The following is an 11974-nucleotide window of genomic DNA, read 5'->3' as shown; positions in this document are numbered from 1 at the left end:
GTAATGACCCGCTGTTGGTCCCGATATTCAGTTTGTAATTCCCCTGTCGCTTCCCCAGAAAGGGAACGAGGGGAATGCAATGCCCTGCAGCCGCCGTAAGCGGGCATCGATTGCCGCTAGGGGCACTGGTGTGATATGACATGACGTTTTGTGGCGCCTTCCACTATTACATGCGTCTAGGACCCTCGGAAATCAGCCAGAGGGAAAAAGTCATGGAACTTTCTCTCACAGCAGATATCAACACACCGCCGACGACCCCTAGCGAAAAGACTATGCGCAACATTAACTGAACCATCTCTCGTGATGGAGTTCGCTACGACGCAATCGCCCGTGGCCTCGGAGGTATTTGCTTCAGTCGCGCTTTTCGTCATCTCGGTCATCGTCCTCCTCATCCTCCGACATTATCTTCCGCTACGAACAACGCCCGCCTACCTTCTGGTCCCCATCTTCTTCGCATTATGTCTTCCGGCAAGCATGGTACTGTTGGTACCTATCGACCTGGCCTCGAGCGCCATGGTTGATGATATTGATGCTCGGGGAATCTGGCTGGAGCGCGGTCCATTGCGCGTCTGTTGGAGAATCGCCTACTGGCTAACCTTCTGTTTGACATGGTGCGTGCTCGCTTGATGTTCTAGTCTTTGCATGACTGGAAGGCTAACGCAAACGTACCAACAGGTTCATCATACCCATCCTCGGCGAATATTCAGATTCCGGCTATCGCGATCCCCAGGCTAAATTTAGAGACTCGCTTCGCGCGAACGCCCAGTACTATGCCATTGTCTTTGGCTCCGGAATCTTGGGGTTGCTGTACGTCCTCTGGTCATATGGTGGCTTCTCCGAATCGCTCAAGAGCACTGTCATGGCTCTCGCATATTGTTGGGGTCTCGTACTGGCCATCTATCTTATGGGGCATGGCCTGGTCGCTATCCCCCGTCGACTCTTTCGGAACGCCGACATCAGTGGACGGCTGCGTAGGATTCAGACGCAGGCTCCCAAGGTGTATGATCAGATGGAGGATGCACAGATGAATCTGGATGATCTGGAGATGCAGGTGGCGGAGCTCAGCAAGCGCAGCAAAAGAGGAACTGCAAAGAACTTCCAGGACTGGATCGAAGAGTTGGTCGACCTCACTAACATTCCAGAGTCACAACTCGCAAGCACGTCTGGCGCGGTCCGCGGCTCCGGAGAATATGTCAGGACCAAACTTCCCACGGTAATCACGGAAAAGTACATGGCCGATCTCACGAGACAGTTGATTAGGGCCAAGCACGCCCGCTCTCGCTACTTGAACGATTGGAACAGGCTTCTACACGACGCCGTCAGAACACAAGCCATCATCGACTCGGTTGCTTCCAAGAGACTGGACTTTGGTACGCCTTCCCCAGGCTCCGGTTTCTGGGACAGGCACAGTCTCTTGACCCCCTATACTCGCTTCCTCTACCATTACTACGTCCTTCCCTATTTCAACCTTGCGTTTGGTGGCCTGCTAGCTCTCGCGTCAGTCTGCATTGTGTGGTCCGAAGTTGTCAAGGGCATTTTCCCAGTTCTCTCGGTCATCCGCTACTCTGTTGTTCACCATAACGTCGGTAACAAGGGCCAGATCGGGCTTGCCGGTCAAGTGATTGCTGCCCTTTGGATGGTGTACATGTGCGCTGCCGCCTTGATATCCATTACCGAAGTCAAGGTCTGGCGCGGTCGGGCACTGGTTCGTCGTAATACGGCGCCCGAGTCTGCGTTTTGGTACGCCAGCCAAGTCGCTCGCCTCAGCGTGCCACTCACGTACAATTTCATGACCTTCCTCGGCGTCGTCTACAAAGACACGGTATTCTACGATTTTCTCGGCCAGCTTATCAACCTTACGCCCCTTGGCAAGTGGTTCGACTACTTATTCCCCGCTCTCATCCTTGTCCCTGTGTGTTTCACCCTCTTTGGGCTTTACGGCAAGATTCAACGAGCGCTTGGCTTCGGCGGTGATGTCCTCGACACTCTGGAATCCGATGAGTTTGGAGCTAATTTTGGTACCGGCACCTGGCGTGAGGGCCGTGATCTCATTGAACGTGAACTCAACGGCTCGTCGGCTGCCATCCGCGGCGGCCGCCGGTCACACTACACGGACTCATCTTCTTCCTCGCAGTCGCGGGCTGCTCCCATTTTGACCATTCGGGCCAATTCAACCCCCTACCCATTACCGGGGAACCCTACAACCCCTCTCGCAACGTCGCCTAACACGCGGCCGTTGGCAAACACTTCGGCCAGGAGAGTTGGGACGGCGTCAAGGCAAGTGACGTTGGCAAGTGATGATGATGACGAGAACTTCTTTGAGGCGCTAGGCCATAGGCTTAAGAACACGATTGATACCATGGATAAACCAAAGTGGTTGACGGATCTTCCAAAGCCCAAATGGATGGGAGGAGACACCAATGGTGGTGGTGGTGGTGGTGGTGCTGGTGCCGGTTCTGCGGGTAATGGTAGCGAAAACTTTTCGGATATCAGAAGGTGGTTTGGAGGTGGTGCTGGAGGAGGAGGGAGTAGCAACAGTGGTGGTGGAGGAGGGAGGATAAGGCTCTGAGCCCCCCCCTCTTTGACCGAGTGGAGGAGTTCCTACGTTTCTTCATCTTCTTCTCAGTATTGCTTTGGGCTACGGGTCTGTTGCATTTGGTTTCGCTTTTCTGTTCAGTTTATATACCAAGCAAGCATGTATAGTGTGGCACGGATAGGTTATGGTACACCCCAGGAGATGGCGTTTTTTTTCTGTTCATAGAGACATGAGGATGTTCAAAACTGTAGAGCCTGAAGTGTCCACTCCTGGTGACTGTATGCGTAGATTTAGGGTCCCTGATGAAAATTGAACAGGCTATCAAGGTGGTGAGACCGTCGGACGAGGCTAAGAAACAAAGAAATAAATATATTTGTATATATGTGTATACATAGTGATATGAAGTGGGGGTAAATCATCGCGAGAGTGCCCCACCTGCCCACACTAGAGGTACCTCTAGCGGTGCCAAGAATGGGGTTCTCGGATTATCTCGACCGCGAACTGCAGAGCATTGGGTGTCGTAATGGCGTGTTTACACTGGTTAGAGCTACCATTACTATATAAATTCATGCTTCATCCTTCATCTCTAAGGCCATACTTTTCTCTCTATATGGTGCCCCGGGTACTCAACGGGCTATCGATAGATGTACCAGGAATTATTGAAAATTGGATATTCCTTATCTGCCCTGTACCCCACATCTGCCGGCGGTATAGTGGAGCGCGGGGAAGCGGTACCCCGTAGGCGTATCCACACTGCCGCCGTGCCCGTCGCAACTGTGCCCGCCTCACTGCTCGCTGTGGCCTGGGCACGGCGGCGCCCGCGATTGCTGCATTCAGCGACTAGCATTCCTCGCTGCTGCAACTGTTGCCAAATGCAACCGCCAATGCACCTCCGTCGTCCTACCTGACCTGTTACAATTTGTTGAAAAATCGAGGTTGCGAGATTCCAGCCAGATCTTGCCTCGCCAACGTCGACGACATACTTCAACCTCACTCCAATCGGCAGCCGTCCCCCAACGACCTGGCAACTCCTCACTTTTCTCCCGACTTGTCACCTCTTCTTCTGACTACTACTGTCCTTCACCATCTCCTCGCCCATCATCACCTCTTCAAACCTCATCCAGTCTCAGGTTGCTTCTTCGTCTGTTTGCCCTTCACGACCGGTTGTCCTTGACCAGATAAGGCAAGGGTTGACTAGGTAAGTCAGACCATCTATCAGACCGGCCCCCCACGACCCCGACTCACAACGTCTCTCACCGAGTACACGCGTGCACATTCATACATCTCACATCGGCGAGGCATTCTCATCTCGTTTACGTCTACACAGCCGCTCTTTACTCACTCTTACTTGCCAGACCGACTGCCCGGTGTTCCCTTGCCCAGCACTTACAAGGCGACTCTTCACCACCACCTAATTTGGTAATCCGAGCGGCTACGGACTTGGACCTGGACCCAGACTTGGACTCGGGACGGATCGGGAAGCAAAGTAGAGGGGCCATTGCCCGTGGGATAACTGAAATTCTCTATTGCTATCACAATCCAGGCCCATCCAACCAGCAAGGGTAGCGGCAGCACTGCAGCTGCTCTGATTTCAACATGGAGGTAAGCAAAACAAGATACACGCCTTTTACTTTTGCTCTATTTTTTGCTTCGTTTTTTGTTCTTTACCATTGTCCAGTCAAGCCTTTCCACCCGCTTCCCCTTACCCTGGTTACTACTATGAAACTTTGTCTATCCGTCTTTCTGCCGGTCTGGGACACTGGGGGAGTCTACCTGCCAATGGGGATCACGGAACCGACCGACTTGTATCTGCAGATGGGTGTGTTCGGCTTTCCAATGTTCCACAGACACCGTGGTGGTGTCATTCTATGACACTGTCCCTGATCCGTTCGGGTCATCAATCTTATTTCGTCGTTATCCCGCAAAGAGTAAATTCGGGGGAAGGATCCGTGGAAACGAAACCGCCCGTCTGGTTCAGGTTTCCTCCTTGAAAACCGGATTTTGAGGGAGGATAGCGGCGTCGGTTAGAGATGGATGAGGTGCCGTCTGGACGTTGGGAAAGTTTGTCACGCCAAACCAAGATTAGTCACCACATGACCAGCCGGCTCAGCGATCTCCGACAAACTCCATGCGTCCAGTCCCATCTTGCATCCCTTGGACATGTTACTCCAATAGTTTGCAGAAGGACTTGTTTCTCTTGGTCCGTTGTGCGGCCAGTCACCTCGTCGCCATGGCTGTCGGTCATTGTATGTGCCGAGCCATTTCCGTCGTTGTATCACCTTGGAAAATGAGCCACCTCTTCCTTCTGCCCGTATCTTTCCGTCAGCAACGCCTGACACATATTTCAGGTGGTCTTTTGCTCCGAAAGTACACGGCAACGAGGTTCGCCAAAAATTGGGTTATACTCGGAACTCTTGAACACAGAGGCTGGTTGCCCAGCGTCATCTTGTCACTTTGGGCTTGGCACCGGCATTTGATGGGAATGGCTATAAACGCGTCAAATAACGGCTTCCCGTCCCTGTTTCTGTCGTCACTCGAGCGGCTACTTATCGATGTCTGGACCGCATTGTGCTTCTTGGTACCCAATCCGCGAGAAGCTACCCCTGGATGATCAAACAAACAAGGGGACATACAAGCTAGTGCCTCAGCGATACTCAGCTGTTGAGATACTCCCGGTCTTTTGTCCATATCACCGCTGTCGATAGTGTCGCTTCGGTCGCCGAGACACAAGGGACTTTACACGGCTTCCCTTTCTCACCGAGTAATATCCGTTTCGAGGTCGTCATACCTGGTCTTCAAGCCATCACAGATCCTTCTTCATTCTACCCCCATACTGGCTTCTTTCATCATGGCATCTGCTTTCAGACGAGGCAGTGAAGCTCTCCTCGAACCCAGCACTGAGCCACGACCACCATGTGTTTCCAGGCGTCCTAGTAGGGCAATGCTAAATCTTCATCGTGTTTATGAGCAGAATCGACAACGAGTTCAACAAAATCTCAAAGATGGTGTCAAGGTACCCGAACCGATAGCAGTCCCTCACGCCAAGGGCAAGCCCCGTCTTCTCCTAATGGGGCAGCGAAGGTATGATAGTCGTGCGTATCAGGATCGCGACTTGCGCTTACACATGGACAGGAGTGGAAAATCGTCTATATCAAGCGTCGTTTTTCACAAGCTACCGCCAAATGAGACATTATTCTTGGAGTCAACAGCTAGGATCCAAAAAGACAGTTTAAAGTGAGAAGTTTTCCCTCCCTTTTCGGTCTCTTCTTCTGACAAACGGATAACAGCTCGTTTATGGAGTTCCAAGTCTGGGATTTCCCTGGACAAATCGATGTTTTTGACAACCCCGCCTTCCCCTTTGATATGGACGCTATTTTCGGCGAGATTGGCGCTCTCATCTGGGTCATTGACGCCCAAGATGATTATCTCGAAGCCGTTGCACGCCTTAATGCCACTATTCTCCACCTACAGCGCAGCTACCAGCACATCAACATCGAAGTTTTTATCCACAAAGTCGACGGCCTTTCCGATGACTATAAGCTAGACATCCAGCGCGACATCACCATCCGCATCCAGGACGAGCTGTCGGACCAAGGGGTTGAGAACGCACCGGTGAACTTCCACCTCACCAGTATTTACAACCACAGCATCTTCGAAGCCTTTAGTAAAGTTATCCAGAAGCTGATCCCCCGCCTCGGCCAGCTCGAGGCCATTCTCACCAACCTGTGCCGGACCTGCCGCTTCGAAAAGGCCTACCTGTTCGACGTCAACACCAAGATCTACATCGCCACCGACAGCACGCCCGAGGATATGGCATCGTACGAGATCTGCTCAGACTACGTGGACGTCATCATCGACTTCACCGAGGTATACGGCAGCTGGCAGCGGACCCCGGAGTGGCGCAAGCGCCTCGAGGGCCCTCCCTGGGAGCAGAAGCTCGAAGACCAGGTCGCGTGCGAATGGGCCGAGAGCGGCATGGTGTTGGCGGATGCGCAACGTCCTATTATGCTCCGCGAGGTGGATAGGTTCCTGGCGCTCGTGGCTATCATGAAGGAGGGCAGCTATGAGAAGATGCCACAGATCAACATGAATGTGGACGTTGTTGTTAAGGGGTTGACGGAGTTCTTTGAGATTACAAAGTCCAAGATGACGCCCACAGCCGTGCCAGGGGGTGTTACGGCTGTTGGAGGGAATGAGGTGATGAATGGCCATGGGATGGTGGGTGATGGTCGTTAGGGATTTCATCCGGGTGTTTGAGGCCGTCAATGAAAAGCTGAGATGATCAAAGAGAAAGAAAAGAGGCTTGGAGCGGGAGGCTACCTTGATGAAGAATTATATCCTGGCTTTTGTCGTTGATGTAAAGAATACAAAAAACAAGCATATTTATCCTGTTATAGTCAGCCCCAACTACTATTGTTGTCAATAACGCAACGGCAGCGAATCAACAGCTGAGTGTGTGGGTATACTGACACATATAAATTCAGAAAGTCCCGCGTTCTCTAGGCTATTAAAGAAGAGACACTTTACATGTAAAATCATCGTGGGACTTTCTGTGGCTACTTGCAGTTTTTGACGGTCAAAATTACGAGATGATAAGATGTTGGCTTGCTCTTCTCTTGGGCGATGCATCATCTGCCCACACTACGCAGTAACTGATTTCGGTACCGGCTACCCAACTCGCATCTGCCGTGCCTTCCATTATTCATGCGGGAATCCCACGACCGATGTGGCAGGAGCGGTGGGTCGTAATAGACCGAACTCTTCCATCGCAACTACCATCTTGGTGATTACGGAGATGGAACATGGTGACTGGCAGGAACCACCTGCGTCCGGTCTGATTGTTGGTCACGCTTTTGAAGGCTTCAACCAGCACATTCAAATGAAGTGTAATGACGGATGGTACTTGTTTGGCTGTGTGCATCGCGACTTTTAACTATGAGGAGTTGAGATAGTAGAGTTGAAGGGAGAAAGTAGCAAGTACAGTATACAGAGAAACATCATAAGATCACCAGGCTCACCAGCTTGGTTTCCTCCTGCCTTATTCTCCGCCCTGACTGCAAGTTATTTTGTTGATAAAAGTTACTAGACTTCGTGCCTTTTGCTTTGCAAATGAATGCGATATCTGTTTGAATACCTCTCGCAATCTCCCGTCTCGGTTGAAGTACCTCTAGGAATGTACTTTGCGAGACCTACAATAGATAATACGTGGTTTCAGCCTAGACTGGAAGAGAGTTAAGAAGTATGTGATTCAAAGTCAGCCCAGATGAGTTAAATGTAGTTTTCATTCCTGCTGCAACTCTTGACCTCAATCAATGAGGTGCCTTCTTCTAGGTAACTACCTAGACTGCTTTGGTCTTCTGCGACGACTTACTATTACGGTTTATCCCGAGTAAAAGCAGCGGATGCATGTCTAGTCAATGAATAGTGAACCCCCAGCTGGTATATATTCCATAGCGGCGATGTATGCATCTTTGACTGTTATGCTACCCTCGCCGCCGTCTCTCTTCCTCGAGAGCGTCTCGCCGAGCATATGTATCTATGCTAATCACATCATATACGGACAACTATGTCATCACCAGTCCACCCATCTATCTCTCACAAATAGCTTACCGAAACACTACTCGCCAATGACGCCGACACCACCGAGACTCTGATTTCCTCAAGCATACGCCAACGCCAACATCTGTCAGCATGAGCAGCAGGGAGTGAGCACTAAGTTTAGGTAGGCAGCACCCAGTCATTGTCCTTTGCGCATTCGTGGCTTGCGGCCTTGCCAGTAAGAACTGGTAGAACCTAAAAGCAATGTTCTGAACGAACGAACGGCCTAACCACGTTTTATCACATTGTCCTGCCCGTCTGTCTCTATGGCAGGTTGGCATATGCTTTCAAGGCGGAATACCTATTTCTCATTTGATGATCTGACATCCCTGGCATCCTTGATTAGTCGATACTAGCATCAGTCAGTGAGAGACAGCATGACAACCGGATAGGCATACAGCTCTGCCTTGTCTACTTGTCAACTTGTTAACTTGCAAGCTTACAAACAGGAAGCAAGGGCGAATGTTTGATTTCAGCTGTAAGTGATGATGAGTTTCCCGAAGTCGCCGATCCCGGGTTCCTCTTCGTCGGGCACATCGCATAGTTCTACACCCCCCCCTTTCAACCCCCTCCCCCATCTTTGGGTTGGTCTTGATTACCGATGGCATCAGCATTAGCTTAACCGAGGTAAATGAAGCAAGAGAGCAACGAGCAGGAACAGCAGCGGCCTGACTCCGCGGCCAAGCCCGTCACTGCCCCGTTTTTGTAGTGTACACTACGGTCTCGAGCGCCCCGGGTCACCGAACCCAAGCGACCACAATGGAGTTGATCTAGACCAACCACTTTGAGTTAATGGAAACAATAGTGATCCATTCAGATAGATCGCTTCCGAACGTATGTGGCATTGCCATGGAGTGCGCGGTGAGAGTTCGGGTATGAACTAACAATATTTAGTGTGTTTTGTGTGGCAATGAGTTAGTGCACACAATCGGCGGCCGAAATCTAAATATACTTCATATCACTCGATGTGCTTGGACCCTGGACCCTGAAGTCTGGAAATCATTCAAGTTCAGAGAATGAGGCGCAAAAACCGAAATGCTTACGTATACAGTGACATGGGAGCGACACTTTCGAGAAGTGTCACCGTAGTTGTGGCGGAAAAGAGATGGCATCGGCGGCTGCCACGTCAAGGGCTGCCTCCCGCCCCGCCGCGGCCGCCCCACCTACCGGCCGGCCGGTAAGTTGGCCACCATCCCGAAGCGAAGCGATGCTCACAGATACGCAGTGTTGCCCTTTTCCCCTTTCGGATATATCCGAACCAAGGTTAGACTTCGGCGATGGGAATTCCAAGTCCAACACGCGCTTTCTTTTACGATCTCCCGTGCAGGGACTTTTTCATCTCAACGTGGAGGAAACCCCGGCAAGATTGACACCGTGACCAGTGGTGCTGCCGAGCTCCGAAGATATCGAGGCGCAGGCAGCCAGAATGGAAATGTATGTTTCAAGCCTCGGCACTTGCAGCCACACCGCTCCATAGAAGAGCTTTTGCTTCATGGACAGCCCTGGAAAGTTTGAAAAAGTTTGTGGACAACCAGAGAACCTCCAACGCCCATACCCACCGCCCTAGCTGTCGAGTCACCAGCATGCGCTGGACGCTGAGTTGTTCGTGAGGACTCCGACTCTCAATGAGGCCATCTTCAGCTTCGCATGGATGTGGCTAGGGCTCACTGCTTAAAGGTCCGTCTTGATAGTAGAGGGGCTACCTATGACGTCATGGCTTGGTATTCCGACGACCCTTTTGCGACCACTGGCTCGCCTGGTTGACGACGACCGACCACCAAAAAGTGTTCGCAAAACCGAGCGGATCTTTACATTGAAACGCGCACGACGCGTCTTGCATTCCTCTATCCCCAATGAAACGCAGCTCGCCAGGCCTGCGCCACACCTCCACACCTTGCCGATTTCGCCGCTCTCGTCCACCTCTCCTTCCCTTCACTGGCCTCAAGTTTCAAGCCATCCTCCAATTATCGTGGTGAGGACTCCAACTGGTGGTGTTGGGGTTAACACACCAGATAGCGACCTGAGCCGCTGGAGAGTCCGCCATTTCATTGATTGAGATGGAGCTCAACAAGAGGCTTTCCCCGGTATTATCATAGCCCGATGGTCCGTCCGCCTGCAGCCAACTACAATGGGTCCTGGCTGACCGTTCGAGGTTAAGGGTACAATAATCCCGGCGGTCCAATAGCCTCGTCGTCGCGCCGTGCTAATATTGATCGCGGTGCTGGGTATGAGTCAACGGCTGCTCGGCTTGCTCTCTCACTGGATGTATGATGCAGTCGTGCTTCAGATTCGCGTTCACGCCCGCCGCGCTGGATATGTGACTGGATACACATCGGCGGTGCTAGTCCCGTGAGAACAGATCGGCCCTGCAGTCGTCCTCCCAGTTAGCCCAGCACACAAATGGAGATGAGAATCAAGAACCACCCCCGTCTTTACCCCGTCATTTCCCCGAGTTCATTCGGCCGAGCCAAGCTGTAGCAGCTAGGGAACATCGGGCTTGAGGGGAGTGAGGGTGTGTAATCAGTGATATTGTGTCAAGGGACGAGGCGTCTTGGTCCTCGAATGGAGGAAGAGGATATCGACAAGGACAAGTCGCATGGGCGCGCAGGTCGCAGTACAAGTAATACTTGCACAACGGAAAACATGCAATTGGCTTCTCCAGGTGATCTAGGTCCATGGCCAGGACGACGACGAGGTCAGATCAGGTTGATTGTCGCGTAAATTTTCTCGTTTATCTTGGATTATCCCGCGATGGGCAGTTTGCGCCGAAGGTCAAGTGACTGGCTCTTCTGGCGCTCCGAGTCGTCACCAGACCAGGACGGCGCGGTTCAGGGTTTTTTTTTTCCCACCCCATGCTGTTCGTCCCGGCAGAAGACTGGGGCTGCCGTCTCCATCCGTGATAGCCATGTGCGTCGTCCCTTTTCAATATGCTCCGATTCCGTCCCCATCACGGTTTCGTCCCTTCCGATTTGAGCCTTGCTTGTGATTTTCGCATGATGAAACAACTTACAAAGTTGTATAAGCGCATGGGGCGATGGACTAGCGCAGACCCCAGAATAAAGGAAGCTAGCCGCCCACTGGTCGAAATCCGCACGCAAACCGGCAAGTGGCGGGTCTATCGCCTCACCTACTACTACTGTACCGCCTGGCGCTGGCTGACAATTTCACAGTCAATACCGTAATTCTGATCTCCGTTACGCGCCAAGACCAAGCACATGAAAACGTGCCAAGCCAATTGTGGCTGCCCTCTCAGCTCCCAACTTTACTTCGTTGGAGAGTTGACCTTGTTATGGAAGGAATCTGGTCGATTGCAACACCCACCAACAACAACTTCTTCACTTTCAACTTGTCGGTTTTCATTCTTCGTTCCCAATATGCACAATGCGCATTGTCTGTTTCGTTTCTGCCGTTGCATACTTCTGCAGTTGGAATCTCGTTCCGCTCCTGGCCGCACAGCCCCCTTCTCTTTTGCCATCCCCGTTCCCGTCCAGTGGATTTCGATAGATCCAGGGTGGGAGAAACCTCACAAAGGTGGTCGCAGGTCGCCTCGGTCGCCTCTCAAGTGGGCAACGTGAGCAACCAAGACAGCACCCGTTCAATGGCAGCGCAGCGTCAAGTGCCCTAGACCGATACCTGCCGAGCTGTGTCTACTTGCCGCCACGAGGGCGCATCTAGGACTGTTTCGACCTACACCCTCAACGGCCTTCCACGAGAGGACAGCCGTTCAGGTCTCCCTCATGGTAGCGAGCAATGCGGAGCTACTCACATGTTACCCAATCCCACGGGCTCGATTCCCTTGTTTCGTTGCTTCCAGCCGCTTGCTGCACCCCCCCCCCCAAA

The 11974-nt window shown here is 52.1% G+C and overlaps 3 protein-coding genes across 3 annotated transcripts; all 3 read left to right on the top strand.

Annotated features, from left to right (window-relative positions):
• Positions 1–245: 245 nt before the first annotated feature.
• Positions 246–2781, top strand: NEUTE1DRAFT_122382 (uncharacterized protein; the record flags this gene model as incomplete). The annotated part of the gene is made up of 2 exons (XM_009852843.1): positions 246–611; positions 676–2781. The coding sequence occupies 2 exons, from the start codon at positions 304–306 to the stop codon at positions 2567–2569; spliced, it is 2202 nt and encodes a 733-aa protein (XP_009851145.1).
• Positions 2782–3635: 854 nt separating this feature from the next.
• On the top strand, positions 3636–6936 carry NEUTE1DRAFT_146535 (uncharacterized protein; the record flags this gene model as incomplete). The annotated part of the gene is made up of 4 exons (XM_009852842.1): positions 3636–3734; positions 3892–4138; positions 5508–5617; positions 5824–6936. The coding sequence occupies 3 exons, from the start codon at positions 4133–4135 to the stop codon at positions 6770–6772; spliced, it is 1065 nt and encodes a 354-aa protein (XP_009851144.1).
• Positions 6937–8227: 1291 nt separating this feature from the next.
• On the top strand, positions 8228–9809 carry NEUTE1DRAFT_100953 (uncharacterized protein; the record flags this gene model as incomplete). The annotated part of the gene is made up of 6 exons (XM_009852841.1): positions 8228–8241; positions 8584–8612; positions 8940–8968; positions 9224–9311; positions 9462–9568; positions 9702–9809. 6 exons carry the CDS (start codon positions 8228–8230, stop codon positions 9807–9809), a joined length of 375 nt encoding a protein of 124 aa, XP_009851143.1.
• Positions 9810–11974: the final 2165 nt, after the last annotated feature.

This window comes from Neurospora tetrasperma (genome assembly GCF_000213175.1).
Source record: "Neurospora tetrasperma FGSC 2508 unplaced genomic scaffold NEUTE1scaffold_3, whole genome shotgun sequence".
Lineage (NCBI taxonomy): Eukaryota > Fungi > Ascomycota > Sordariomycetes > Sordariales > Sordariaceae > Neurospora > Neurospora tetrasperma.
Note: the sequence above shows the minus strand (reverse complement) of the source record. Positions and strands in the feature narration are given on the sequence as shown.